This window comes from Dasypus novemcinctus, chromosome 23 (assembly GCF_030445035.2).
Source record: "Dasypus novemcinctus isolate mDasNov1 chromosome 23, mDasNov1.1.hap2, whole genome shotgun sequence".
NCBI lineage: Eukaryota > Metazoa > Chordata > Mammalia > Cingulata > Dasypodidae > Dasypus > Dasypus novemcinctus.
This window is the reverse complement of record NC_080695.1, coordinates 13,827,144-13,841,271: the sequence shown is the minus strand read 5'-3', so window position 1 is coordinate 13,841,271 and position 14,128 is coordinate 13,827,144. Positions and strand designations below refer to the sequence as shown.

Here is a 14,128-nt window from a genome sequence, read left to right as displayed (position 1 = left end):
ATCAATCATTTTCCTGTACCCAAATATCAATCAGGAAATGTCCTGAAAAGAAAGATCCTTTTCACAACAATTAACAAGAACCAAAATACTGAGGAAATGTGCAATTAGAAATGTGCAAAATCTTTATGAGATACTTTAAAACTTCACTGAAGGGCATTAAAGAATTTAATACATGGAGAAATACTACATTCAAGAACAGGAATAACGCGCAGTTTTCCCTTTGGCCTCTCCGCCTCTGCATCCCCAGTCCCTCCTGGACGATGGGTGTGGCACTTTCCTCGTTTACAGGGGTCCCCAGGGCAGCTCCCTGGGACTGCTTCTATGACTTCTCCCCTATTAGACAGAAGAGCTGTGCCCTGCCTGAAGTACCCCAAGGCCATCTTGAAGCAGACACTGCTGATGTATGGATGTGATTGTGGCTGAACCAAGCAGTCTAGGAAGAGTAATAGTAATTGGAGGACAGCTGGAAGGTAATATTGGGAAGGTGTAACAATGATTTTGAAAGAAGATGAGGATTGAGGTTAATATAAATACAGGAACGTTCTTCCACTACAGGGTGTTAAGAATGTGGTATGCATGGGAAAAATATAACTAATGTAATTTATGAACTGCGGTTAACAAATTGATGGTAATGTTTTTGTAGTAAAAGCAAAGTTGGTACTATATTCTAAACATTAAAAAAAAGAATATGGGGTTTGGTTTTGTGAGATATGAATACGTTTAAGCCTTTTTTTCCCCTCTTTTTTTTCCCATTAATAAGGAGACCTTATTGCATTTAACTAATCTGCGTTCATCTTTCTGAACACCAGAGGAACAATTGAATTAGCAGTTGGAATTAGATGAGATAAAAGTACCTGAAAAAGGACTTTTTAGGAGTATTATTTCCATAACTTCCCAAGCTGCCCTTTTCTGTTCTTTTGTGTGTGTGTGTGAGTTTGAAATAAAGTTGCTAAAAAAAAAAGTATGGGAATTTTCAATATAGTAAAGAAGGAAATTCTCAAATTTACTTATGTCTTCTTTTTTTTTTTAAATTGCCCCAAATGATCTGAAAGTTCAATGGGAAAAATAAAGCATGTGAGAGTAGTCAGGAAAACGCTGAAAAAAAGAGTAATGGTGAGGTTTATGGGGCATGAGTTTTCTACTCACAAATTTCTATATTTTAATTTTTATAATTATATATTACTTTTATAAATAGAGAAGCAAGAAATAAAGTACCAACAGGAGATGTAATAAATTATGATCTATTTACCAAAAAGACTAAGGTAGATTTATATATTTTTTCCATTGGAAAGGAAGGGTTTAATGATTATACTGAAGAGGAGACATTACTAACAACTTTAAATAAAAAGGATTATCAGGGCATGCCATGAACAATTGTATGCCAACAAATTGACAACTTTGATAAAATAGACAATTTTCTAGGACATGTACTACCAAAACTGTAGAGACCTATACCAAGTAAAGAGATTAAATTAACAGTTAAAAACTTTCCACAGGGGAGCTGGTATAGCCCAGTCAGTGGGTGAGTGCTGGCTTCCCACATACGAGGTCCCAGTTTCAGTCCCTGGTCCCAGTACCTCAAAACAACAACAACAAACCCCAAAACTTTCCACAAAGAAAATCCCAGGCCTAGCCCAGATGGCTTTATTGATAGATTCTATACCAAACATTTAAAGAATTATTATTACCAATTCATCACAAACCTTTTCAAAGTGGAGAGGTGTAGAAGAGGAGGGAATACTTCCCAATTCATTCTCTGAGGCCAGTATTACCTAGATAACAAAACCAGACAAAGTCACCACAAGAAAAGAAAGCCACAGAGAAATATTCCTTACAGATATAAATACAAATTCCGTAACAAAATACTAGCAAATTGAGTCCAGCAACATATTAAAAAAAAAAAAGACATTACACACCATGACCAAGTGGAATCTATCCCAAGAATGCAGAGTTGGCTTAACATCTGAAAATCAGTTAATGTACTACATCATGTAAAAATGTAAAAGGAAAACACATACGCATAATAGATGCAGAAAAAGCTTTTGACAAAATCCAGCACCCCTTCCTGAAAAAACCCTTCTCCACCCAGGCATCTGTGAAAAACCCACAGCTAACAATGTATCTCATGGTTGAAAGATTGAAAGCTTTCCCCCCTAAGATCAGGAACAAGACAAGGATGTCTACCACGTCTATTCAAAATTGATATTGAGCAATTAGGCAAGGAAAAGAAATGAAAAGCATTTAGATAGGAAAGGAAGAAGTGAAACTGTTTCTATCTGCAGATGACATGATCTTAAATATAGAAAATCTGAACGAATCTACAAAATAACTATTAGAGCTAATAAGCCAGTTTAGCAAGGTTACAGGATATAAGATGAATATACAGAAATCAATTGTATTTCTGTATAGCAGCAATGAATGATATGAAAATGAGATTAAAACAGTTTTATTACATGAAAAAGAATAAAATCCATAGAAATAAATTTAACAAAAGAAATGTAAAATTTATACTCTGAAAACTACAAAACAACATTGAAAGAAATTAAAGATATAAGTAAATAGAAAGAGATCCTATGTGTATGGATTGGAAGATTTAATATTGTTAAGATGGCAGTACTTCCCAAAATGATCTACAGATTCAGCACAATTCCTATCAAAATCCCAGTTGGGTTTCTAAAGAAATTGGCAAGCTGATTCTAAGATTCATAAGAAAATTCAATGGACCCAAAATACTCAAAACGATCTGGAAAAGGAATGAAGTTGGAGGACTCACGCTTCCAAATTTCACAACCTACTACGAAGCTGAAGTAATGAAGATAGAGTGGTATTAACATAAGGATAGACATAGAGCAACAGAATAGAATTGAGAGTCTACAACTTGGCCAATTGATTTTTGACTCAAGGTGCCAAGACAGTTCAATGGGAAAAGAATAGCCTCTTTAATGGTGCTGGTACAACTGGTATAATTGTATATCTACCTGCATGTACCCCATACACAAAAATCAACTCAATGGATCATAGACATAAAGGTAATAGCTAATACTATAAAACTCTCAGAAGATAATGTAGGAGTGAATCTTCACAACCTTGGGTTAGGCATAGCCTTCTTAGGTATGATGCCAAAAGCACAAGCAACCAAAGAAAGAAAACAGGTAAATGTTTCAAAGGACACCTTCAGGGAAATAAAAAGACAACTCACAATAGGAGAAAATATTTGGAAATCATATATCTAATAAGGCACCTAAATCCAAAATAGATAAAGAACTCTTGGAACTCAATAATAAAAAAGACAAATAGGGAAGCGAATTTGGCCCAACGGATAGGGCGTTCACCTACCACATGGGAGGTCCAGGGTTCAAACCCAGGGCCTCCTGACCCATGTGGCGAGCTGGCCCACGCGCAGTGCTAATGCATGCAAGGAGTGCCGTGCCACGCAGGGGTGTCTCCCGTGTAGGGGAGCCCCACATGCAAGGAATGCGCCTCATAAGGAGAGCCACCCAGTGCAAAAAAAGTGCAGCCTGCCCGGGAGTGGCGCCGCACATACGGAGAGCTGACGCAGCAAGATGATGCAACAAAAAAGAGACAGAGATTCCCGATACCATTGACAAGAATACAAGCAGACACAGAAGAACACACAGTGAATGGACACAGAGAGCAGACAACTGGGGGTGGGGTGGGGCAGGGGGCAGGGAAGGGGAGAGAAATTTTTTTTTAAAATCTTAAAAAAAAGACAAATAATCCAATTAAAAATTAGGCAAAATATCTGAAAAGACAATTCTCTAAAGAGGATATACAAATAGCCAATAAGCACCTAAAATGTTCCACATCACTGTCATCAGAGAAATGCAACTCAAAAAACCACAGTGAGGTGCCTTTCACACTTACTCAGATAGGTAAAATAAAAGACAGACAATTGGTAATTTTGTTAGATCAGCCAGGATGTGGAGAAATTGGAACTCTTGAGCACTGCTGGTAGGAACAGTGTAACCACTTTGGAAAACAGTCTGGCAGTTCCTCAAAATATTAAAAACAGAGTTGCCTTATGAATACCAGTAATTTCACCCCTAGGTATACCCAAGAGAAATGAAAACACCTGTCCCAAAAACTTGTACACGAAAGTTCATGGCAACATTATTCACACAAGCTCAAATGGAAGCAACTGAAGCGTCCATTCCATCCACAGAAGATGGAGAAACCAAATGGGGTCTCACCATACAATGCATCATTATTTAGCCATAAAAAGGAATGAAATAGTGATTTCTGCTAAAACATCAATGAGTCTTAAAAACATTACTAAGTGAAAGAAGCTAGGCACAAAGGGCCACATATCGTATGATTCCATTTATATGAAATGTCAAAACAGGTAAATCCCGAGTAGAGGGTAGATTAATGGTTGCCTAGGCAGGGGGTGGAGGTGGAGGTGGGGTGGGGAGAAATGGGAGTGACTGCTGATGGGTACCGGGTTTCTCGGGGGTGAGGAGAAGGTTCTAACCTTGCTCGTGGAGATGGCGGCACAACTCGGTGGGTATGCTAAACACCACCGAACTGTGTACTTAAATGGGCGAGTTGTATGCAGGGTGAACTATCTCAATAAAGGGGTTTTATTTAAAAATACACTCATAAGTGAAAAGCTTGCAGACAATGTATCTTATGAACACATTTTTGTAAATCGTGTAGTTATAAATTCATAATAAAACATCATACTCTTAAAAATTGGCAGAATTTGTGAAGCGGTGCAAAAAGGGAAAATAAGTTAATGTCTTCTCCCTCGATTCAGGACCTCCGGCGTGTAGCAGTGTGCTGAGAAAATGTCCTGCCGGTAGTTGATAACCACCTCATTAGTGCAGTGATAGCGTTTATTGCCTTCTCTTTATGTCTCCACTGTGCTCAATTGTGAATGTACGTTTGTCATTGTTTTTCACAACACCCAGAGGCTGGCCCCATATTTTCTACCACTCTCCCCTTGCTTTCTCTGCTCCATCATAGCAAGTTTATATTTAGGTAATTGTATTAATTATCAAAATACCAAAAATGCAACGTTCCTTTTGTTATTGTCAGCAATGGCTATAAAGGTTAACGTCCAGGTCTTTATTCGAATTGGTTTTCAGTGTGATGCTGAGCAGGACATGAGCATATTGATAAATCCACCTGTATGTATTCAATGAAGATTTTAAGTTTAAACAAAAACATTTTGAATTTGCTTTAGTGAATCTGTGATTTGAGAAGAAAACACTTTTTAGTTGTCATTTTTGTTTGTTTAATGTGGTACTAAATTTGAAAGACAAATCATTGACAAAGATAATTAAAAACTTTTTTCCCATTGTAAATATAGACTCGTTAAGGTGGAAATTGTATTCATAAATGCTAACCCTAGTTTTTTGTCTTTTTTTTTTTAGTATTATGTGCCAAGAACCTTGCAAAGAAAGATTTCTTCAGTAAGTAAACATCCATTTTTGCTTTCGTACAATATTAATATTCTTTACATATTTCTGAAATGTTAAACTTTTAAAAAACACTGGTTGTATATTCTAAAAGTCCTGCCCTTATCTGAATAAGATAATGGTGTGATGAACTTCATTTCCCAGTTGGCTACAACTGAGGGGCTCATTGCCTCAAAGGCTCAGAACCTATAAATCATACAAGAAAAGCTCTGTCTTATTCTCTGTTCAGCCCACACCCTTCTCTGCCTCTCTGCCCATCAGTATATTGCTTTCTGCTAGATCAAGTATTCCTCCACTCAACTACAAATGGGGACATTTTTTATAAAATAACTCGGCTTGAGTAAATTTTTTAACCAAATTTTATAAGTCAAATCATATTTTAAATGCCCCGCAGCGTAAGGAATTGTAGAAGTAAATATAGAGGAAGAATCATTTTCTAAAGGAAAGAATTACCTTTTAACTTAAGCAATTTACCTACTCGAAGCAGGTGCTTGCAGCACTGAATCTTTCTCACCCTTACCAATCCTTCTGGAACGCAGCTCAGTTCACAAGTGGTGTCATTCCCATTTGAGAGGTGAAGAAACTCAGGCTCAAAGGCTTTATCCAAGGAGCTAGGCAGCTCTGGAGCTGTGCTCAGATCCAGAGCTGCCTCATGACACGCGCACACCTGGCTGGCCACATGTCTGATCTCAAAGCTGTCGAATTCAGACTCTTGGATGTAGGAACTTCCCCATATAAGGTTTGGCAGATACTTGCTTCCATCAATAAAATAAAGATCAGTAAACAAGATTTCTGAGTATCATGATTTTTCAGAAAGTATATATATAATTAATTACAGATACCTTTTTCTACATTTAACTAGATCCACTTAGGGAGCAGAAAGGGAATTTTGAATGTAAGCCTCTTTTTATAGTTTCATGTTCTTTTCGCAGCCTCAAAAATCTGAGGGCAATGTCATATTAGGTTGCCTTTTTAAAAAACAAAATAGAAATAGCTTATTTGCTGACCCAAACTAACCTTAATTTAGAGAATAAATTACACAGGTATAATCTTTACCAAATCAGATGCCCTTGAATCTCTCCTTGGCCTGAGAGACCGTGCTCTGTGCCGCCAGTGATGGAGCGGTAGTCTCATCCAGGCGTGGCTGTCCCCTCTCCTCTAGGACTTCCCGACCCTTTTGCCAAGATTGTCGTTGACGGGTCCGGGCAGTGCCACTCAACCGACACTGTGAAAAACACGTTGGACCCAAAGTGGAACCAGCACTATGATCTGTGAGTCGCACATTCCGTCAGCCATTTGGGGAGCGGCAGGAAAGCAGGGATCTAGCTTTCAAGAAAAGAATTTCAGGGGGTAGAGCAGCATCGGAACTGCTCGTTGATAATGATGTAGGTGGCTACACGAATACTTATTGCTAATTTCAGAATTCATAAAGAGACTTAGAGTCCTTGCATTTGCCATTTTCATCGATTTTTAGGTTTTGCCTCTGTGGTGGTGGTCCCCCATCTTTTCCGTCTCCTGGCCATTTTAGCAGGGAGGAAGGCCAGAGGGTTCATGTCCACTACATGCTAATGTTTTCCAGTGAAAAACCCTAAACTCAGTTGTAGAGTTTTTACCAAAGAAAATACAGTATCATGATTATATATTTCTTTTGGTGTTGTTTTACTTGTACCAAATATTTTTTGTAAGACAAAATAAAGTTTTGCATGATTGGGTGTATATAACCCCACAGACCTTCAGACAATTTCTTTTATTCATTCACAAAAGCCACTTCAAAAGCCACTGTTTTTTATGCACTCATGTTTTCATATCCCTGCTAAGAAATTTTCATCAAAGTATTACTGAGTGGTTCTTGTTTTATTTATTAATGCAAACTATACCATGTTTGGGTGGGATTTTTAATAGTGCGTTTCTGAGATTCCGTTTCAGTTATACTGAGCTATCTACCTTAAGAGTCCTAGAAAGTGGTTGTTAATTCTTATCCTGAAAGCTCCCTTCTGCAGTTGATTTGTACTGAGAATAAGTGGGTGTTTAATTTCTTTGGATCCTTCTGTGCACTCTGGATGGATCTGTGGGCTTATATATACAGTCCTTTGTTGAAATGAGTATTCAATGTTAAACCTAATTGGTAGGGATTTATAGATCATGTCACTGTGCTAGGGGACTATTAAAATATCGTAAATCTCTTTTATGAGATTGTTATTCTCGTGTAGTTACCTGTATTTGCTCCTTACATAACTGGTTGCAGTCCTTTCCCAGCCTGCTGAAATTGGTAGACGTGTATTGATTGTGCACCTGTTCCCCGAGGAGTGCAGAGGCTACGTTATTTTCTAAGGATTCCTCTGTATTAAGATAAAGCTAAAGTAAATTGTATTCAGATAAAATCTGAAGCAAGTATCATAATTCGGACATAAAATTCAAAAGGAGGGTTGTCTGTTCTTTTTCAGATACGTGGGGAAAACTGATTCTATAACCATCAGCGTGTGGAACCACAAGAAAATTCACAAGAAGCAGGGCGCCGGCTTCCTGGGCTGCGTGCGGCTGCTCTCCAATGCCATCAGCAGGTTGAAAGACACTGGCTGTAAGAACCAAACGCTTTTCTGCCTCTTCATGCAGCTGAAGAAGGCTGATGAGGCATCCTTCCCCCGAGTGCTGAGCGCAGAATTGCTGCCCTGCTCCCTAGTTAACACTGCCCTGGGTTAAGTTTTGAATTGTTTGTTTGCAGACCAGCGTTTGGATCTATGCAAACTAAATCCCTCAGATACTGATGCAGTTCGTGGCCAAATAGTGGGTAAGAACCTTCTCATCTGTATAAAGAGATGCTTTTACAGAACTGAACAGGCAATGCCACCGATGACATACTTCGAAGGACAAACCACATACGGGGGCCATCTCTTCAGTACTAAAATGCTTCATCTCGTGGGGTTTTTATTGTTTTATCTAATTCCCTTCATCCGGTTATTTAAAGTTGAGTTAAAATGATTAAGGTCCAGACACATTTAGGGTTTTACTTTTAAATGCAATTCCAAGCATCACGTCAGTGTTCATTCGTCATTTTATCATCGAGGTGTAGCTGACAAGACTGGTGGCCACACATGCCAGAGTTGGGAAATAGCTTCTTCTGGAAGGCCCATTATATATGTAAAAGGCAACGATGATTTGAGAAGAATTCCATGTAATTAGAGTTCTAAAGTCAAAGGATCGCACTGTTTAGAAGGAAAAAATACAATGTGTTAAGGTTACAGAGTGTTGACTGGGATGTTCCGTCAGAAGTGAGTTATCTGTGGTGTAGCTCAGCCTATTGTGCACCCCAGTTTCATGAGCATTTTAGGGTAACTAAATGCACTGTAAGGAATTAAAGGAAACATAGTCTCTCAGCAGCACATCAGAGCAACTTTAGGACTCCAGATCTCTCAGGTATTATCTTACCTAGACTTGTCCCAAAATACATGTACAGTGGATTAAAAAAAGTGGACTCTCACACAAATGGAAAAGTTCCTGCTAGTGCTGTTCTTTTTGTGATGTTATCTTCTTTTCTTTTTTTTTCGTGGAGGGATGTGCCAGGGGTGAAAAATTGAATGACTGTATCATCCAGTTATTATTAAAAAAAGACTTTATAAGTGTCTTTGTTACTCAGAGTAGGGATAGAGAATATTTATTTAGTGTCATCTCTATTTTGCAGATACTGACAGTGCTATGTTCATATTAAGCACAAGTCAAAATTTTCTTAAAAAATAAGGTAGCAGAGAAATTGAATATTGTGTTCTGTTATTTTTCTGAATAGCATGAGAAACACAGCGTCTCTTTCTGTCCCATTTTACAGAGAATATTCCAAGGGGTATGTAGTGGTATTCAACTAGTGGAGTAAAATGCTTCATACTATAAACAAATATTATATGGATGGGTGTGTATGTGTGTGTATATATATGCCTCATTTAAAAAAATATTGTACACAATCTATAAATTTGTTATGGCTCACTGTATTATAATTGTATAAAGAAGTACTGGCTTTTAATGCAAGGCATTCTTTTTCAGTCAGTTTACAGACACGAGACAGAATAGGCACCGGCGGGTCTGTGGTGGACTGCAGAGGACTGCTAGACAATGAAGGGTACGTATGATCTGGTGACGCTGCTGAGCTGCTGCTGCCTTAGACTCTCAGCATATGTGAATTATCTTCCAGCCCTTACTTTATTGTGTTGAAAGTTTTAGACCAGTGAAGGACTTTAGGAAAAACTATGATCCAGTTTACTTGTTTATAAAGGAAGTTAAAAGACTCTTTGAGGTTGTGCCCAAAAAATTCAGGATCCAATTTGAAGAGGCTCCCACTGGCCCAAGATGGGAGAGTTTGAGCATCAGTGCGAATTATAACACAATAGCTTGAAAGATGTCAATCATAGTAAAGACTCATGAGTTCATGGTGAAACTTAGGGGAAAGCCCTCCAGAACACTAAAAGCAATTAAAAAGCACTCATTGGGCACCTTTGGAAGATACCAGGGAGCTTCTTATTCTGAAAACTGTTAAATAAAGGAAACAGGCATGCATTTACCATGCCTTTCTCGTGGGAACTGTACTTCAGGGTCACCAAATCATTGATGAGTAGTTTTCCAGCTAATAGTGAAGACGGGATGATAGAATTAGAGCATGACGATTTTATAATCCCCAGTGAATTAATCAATCTAGGCAATAATCGCTAAGAGTTGCTTAAACAAAAACCTTTCGATGAAAGTATAAAGCATCCTCTCTGAAATAGTTTCGCCAAAAAAAAAAAAAAAAAAAAAGGAGTCTGCATCCATTTGACCCTCTAGGTCTAACTGCCACTTCTAGCAGGCCCAGGGACAGAAGAATGTGTCCCACAGCCCCAAGGGAGTGCAACAAGCAATATCCAGAAGGGACGCTGCAGGGCAGAAAAACCAGGGTATATTTGAAGGAAAAGAGACAAAAGAGGGAAGGCAAGCCTATAAAATTAATATTAAAAGAGGCTTCAGTGTCGTGGCTCTTCACTGCCCCGTGCAGATCTTTGGATCCTGACATGTGACAATCAATCACAGAAATTTGAACACTGGCTGGTATTTGAGGATAATAAAAATGTGATGTACACTTTTTAGTTATGATAGTGGAAAAAGCCCTTCTCTTTTAGAAACACATACTGAAATATTTAAGGGTAAAATGATAAAATGTTGGGATTGGTTTCAAAATAATCCGGCAGTGAGGAAGCACTGGCGGCCTGGGCCCGAGGTGCCCGTTGCTGCAGCTTTGGTGATGGGACGTGGAGATCATGGTGCTCACCTCATGTTTTGTGCATGTATTTGAAAATTTTCCATTAAAAAAAGATTTTTTGAAAGTACTTGTTTATAGCTGTATTTTGTGTAGCCAGTAGTCCTATGACAGTAAAATGGCAGCAAAAATGGAGTATTTGGATTTGATTTTAAATCAAGAAACATGAAGACTCACTTCACTAGCTCCTTCTAGTATGCAGTTGGTTTTTTGCACTCACTGCTACTATAGGATGAAACCCTATAGGTGGCCTCAGTGACACTCTGAATATGGCTCCCTTGGGCTGCTTGTTCCTCTTGAAAGAGCCTGTCTGAATATTTAAGGGGCAAGAGGGATATTGTGTCGCTAAGCATTGCGATAGTCTAAACTGTTACAGGAAAGCAAAGTAGGCCTTGTGGCAGCATGGTGTTTGAGTTTGAGATGCTGGTGTGGTGACCCTTGAACCGTGTTCCCGCTGGGCTCTGCTCTGCCCCCGCAGAACGGTGTATGAAGACTCGGGGCCCGGAAGGCCGCTCAGCTGCTTCATGGAGGAGCCTGCGCCCTACACCGACAGCACGGGCGCCGCCGCGGGGGGCGGGACCTGCCGCTTCGTGGAGTCCCCCAGCCAAGATCAGAGACTTCAGGCACAGCGCCTTCGAAATCCTGAGGTCCGAGGTTCGCTCCAGACGCCCCAGAACCGGCCACACGGCCACCAGTCTCCGGAGCTGCCCGAAGGCTACGGTGAGAGCCAACCTGCAGTGTTTCCAGGGGCTTGTGCATGCCGGGACCGCCGCCGTGTGCTGTGCCCTACACTGTTTGTGTCAGTGCAAAGGCAAGTGGCTAGAGAAAGGTGGCAGTAAATCTTGCCAATCCTGAATTGTCCGCAGTGGCGCCACCCTCCCAGTTTAGATACTTTGCGAAGATCTCACATAAATTAATAGCAAAGAAGGCAAGATGATGCCTCAGCTGCATCTCAGCTGCGATTTGAGTGTGGAAAAGACAGCGCAGGCCCGAGTGAAAAGAAGCCGTCATTTGACAGCCACAGAGAGGACACCGTGCAGCAGGAACATCTAGATGTGGCAGACAATGCCAGAAGTAATAGCAGGCAGCGCGGCTCTGAGGCGGGCCAGGCGGGAGGCAGCCTCGCCCACCCAGAGCGGTGTCTCACAGGCGTTCAGGGGAGAGGAAGAGAAGCCCCGATATTGGTATGGAGGCCTGTGACATGAGGTCAGGCAGAGGGCACTCACTGCCCTCTCAGATTCCTTTTTCTGTGACCTTAAAGAAGCTTAGAATCGTGAAGGTAGCTAGCAGATATAGCAGATGGGTTGAAAACCCTTCTTTGAATTGGATTAAACTAATTGTATTCCCCAATTTTTTGTGCAGAGCAAAGAACGACAGTTCAGGGGCAAGTTTACTTCTTGCACACACAGACTGGAGTTAGCACGTGGCATGACCCCAGGATACCCAGGTAGGCTTTCCAGATTGGGCCCTATCCAAGCCGCTTTTCTAGCCGTGGCCTGGAGCTCCCAGTCGTGGATGCTGGGGCCTGTGTGGTGTGGAAATGTAAACTTTGACGAGTGGCAGCGCCTGAGGACTGTCACCTGGGTCTGCTCTGTGTGTCTCCCACGCGTAGCTCTGCTACCCCCACCAGCCTCAACCTGGTGAAAACGAGCAGCTGCTGAAATACGGTGGGTCATGTATAAAGTGATCGAACATAGTGAAATCAAACCATTTAACGGAAAAAGACCTTTACTCCTGGATGAAATAAGATGTACTTTAGAAAGTTGTTCTTATTTGAAAAGCCAGTGAACCCTCGAAGATGTGTTGTTCTCATTTTACACTAAAAATCCTGACGGAAATGGTGTGATGCTTGGGATTTGCTTCATATAAATTAGGCTGGGGTGGGGTGGGATGGGGAGAGCAAATAGGGGTATATTTGAATTAGGATTGACCAGAAGTTGATAATTGTTGAATTTGGGTACCTGGAATTCATTATGTTCTCTCTACTTTTTAATATGCTTAAAATTTTCCATAATAAAAAGTTAAAAGAAAATATAAAGACTCTATTACCCTTTCTCTCTTCTACTTTACTGTCCCTCTTGCCTCAGTCCCTTGGGGACCATTCCTGGGGGAGATGAAGCTTTTCTATACGAATTCCTTCTACAAGGCCATACCTCCGAGCCCAGGTCAGAGAGACCCTCCCACCCCACCCCGTAATGGAATTAAGAATTAAGTTTCTTTTTTTCTTTGCTTTGCTTTCCTTTATTTTTCTTTTTAAGAAGAGCATTACTACCAATAACATTTTTAGTAATGCTCATTTCCTTTATTCGTACTTTGTTTCTTCTGAGTTTAAGCTTTCTGTCTTTCATTTTCCAAATTTATGTTGAACTTGCCATTCTGTTTCTATACTTCGAATGGAAATGTTACCTGCAAGTGCCTGAGGGGTCTCTGCAGTGCCCACTGTAGGCAGTGCCCGCCTTCGTGCCACATGGAAGGGCGTCCTGGGCAGTAATGCTTGCTCCCCTGTGACTGCTGAGCGGGCCAAAGAGTTATCAGGAGGCTAGAACTAGAAACACTTGCTGGACTCTGCAGCGAGAATGCCTTCTTTCTGATACAAACGTTTGTGCATTTTTGAATGCATGTACCCCCTTCAGCTTTAAAATCTTGGGTGCCTTCTGGGAGCTTTTCAACTGAGAAACTTTTCTGACCTTGAGTATTTAATTTATCTTGTAAATTAAGATAGTTTTCTGCCAGCATTCAGATACTTCCTACCACGTACAAAATGGTATTCCCTGGGTAGATTGTGCCCCCATCCTGGTTATAAGCTCGGAAAGGCCCATTTTTGCCTGTCGGACTTTGCTGTTGCCTACAGCATAGTGGCTTGGACTGGGGGGGGGGGGGGGGAGGGAGGGGGTTGGTGTAAGCCGCAGGAGGAGCCGAGGCACCTCGTTCAGGGCCTCCGTGGCTCCTCCGGTGGGCATGTGGGCCCTGCCCCTCCAGGCTCGGATGGACAAACCGCTCTGTGTCTTCATTTTGGTAGAGACCTGAACAGTGTGAACTGTGATGAACTTGGACCACTGCCACCAGGCTGGGAAGTCAGAAGTACAGTTTCGGGGAGAATATATTTTGTAGATCATAATAACCGAACAACCCAGTTTACAGACCCAAGATTACACCACATCATGAAGTAAGACTTTTTTTCACCTCTGTTGACCTCTTACATTTGCAATATGATGTTCTATACTTAATAGTTTCCTTAATTTATCTACTGCATTGTTAGTGGAGCAGAAGCAGAAGCAAAGTATGACAGATGCTTGGTAGATAGTTGTATCTTTCAAACTCCTAAAGTACCTGTAAAGAGTACTGAAGCCATCTGTGTTTGCCACCTTTTTCTTAGTTGCAGCCTAAACAAAATTCACTCAGAAGACAGTTT

At 40.6% G+C, this 14,128-nt stretch overlaps 1 protein-coding gene across 7 annotated transcripts in view; it reads left to right on the top strand.

Annotated features, from left to right (window-relative positions):
- SMURF1 (SMAD specific E3 ubiquitin protein ligase 1) overlaps positions 1-14,128 on the top strand; it is a 109,735-nt gene that overhangs the window by 76,440 nt on the left and 19,167 nt on the right. For 4 of the 7 annotated variants that reach the window (XM_058285806.2, XM_058285809.2, XM_058285808.2 and 1 more), the window contains exons 2-10: positions 5,397-5,435; positions 6,604-6,712; positions 7,886-8,019; positions 8,164-8,229; positions 9,474-9,549; positions 11,195-11,436; positions 12,079-12,163; positions 12,804-12,881; positions 13,736-13,882. In XM_058285806.2, coding sequence (XP_058141789.1) covers positions 5,397-5,435; positions 6,604-6,712; positions 7,886-8,019; positions 8,164-8,229; positions 9,474-9,549; positions 11,195-11,436; positions 12,079-12,163; positions 12,804-12,881; positions 13,736-13,882 — 976 coding nt within the window. The remainder of the gene's footprint in view (positions 1-5,396; positions 5,436-6,603; positions 6,713-7,885; positions 8,020-8,163; positions 8,230-9,473; positions 9,550-11,194; positions 11,437-12,078; positions 12,164-12,803; positions 12,882-13,735; positions 13,883-14,128) is intronic. The other 3 variants (XM_058285812.2, XM_058285811.2, XM_058285810.2) reach the window with 1 other exon arrangement.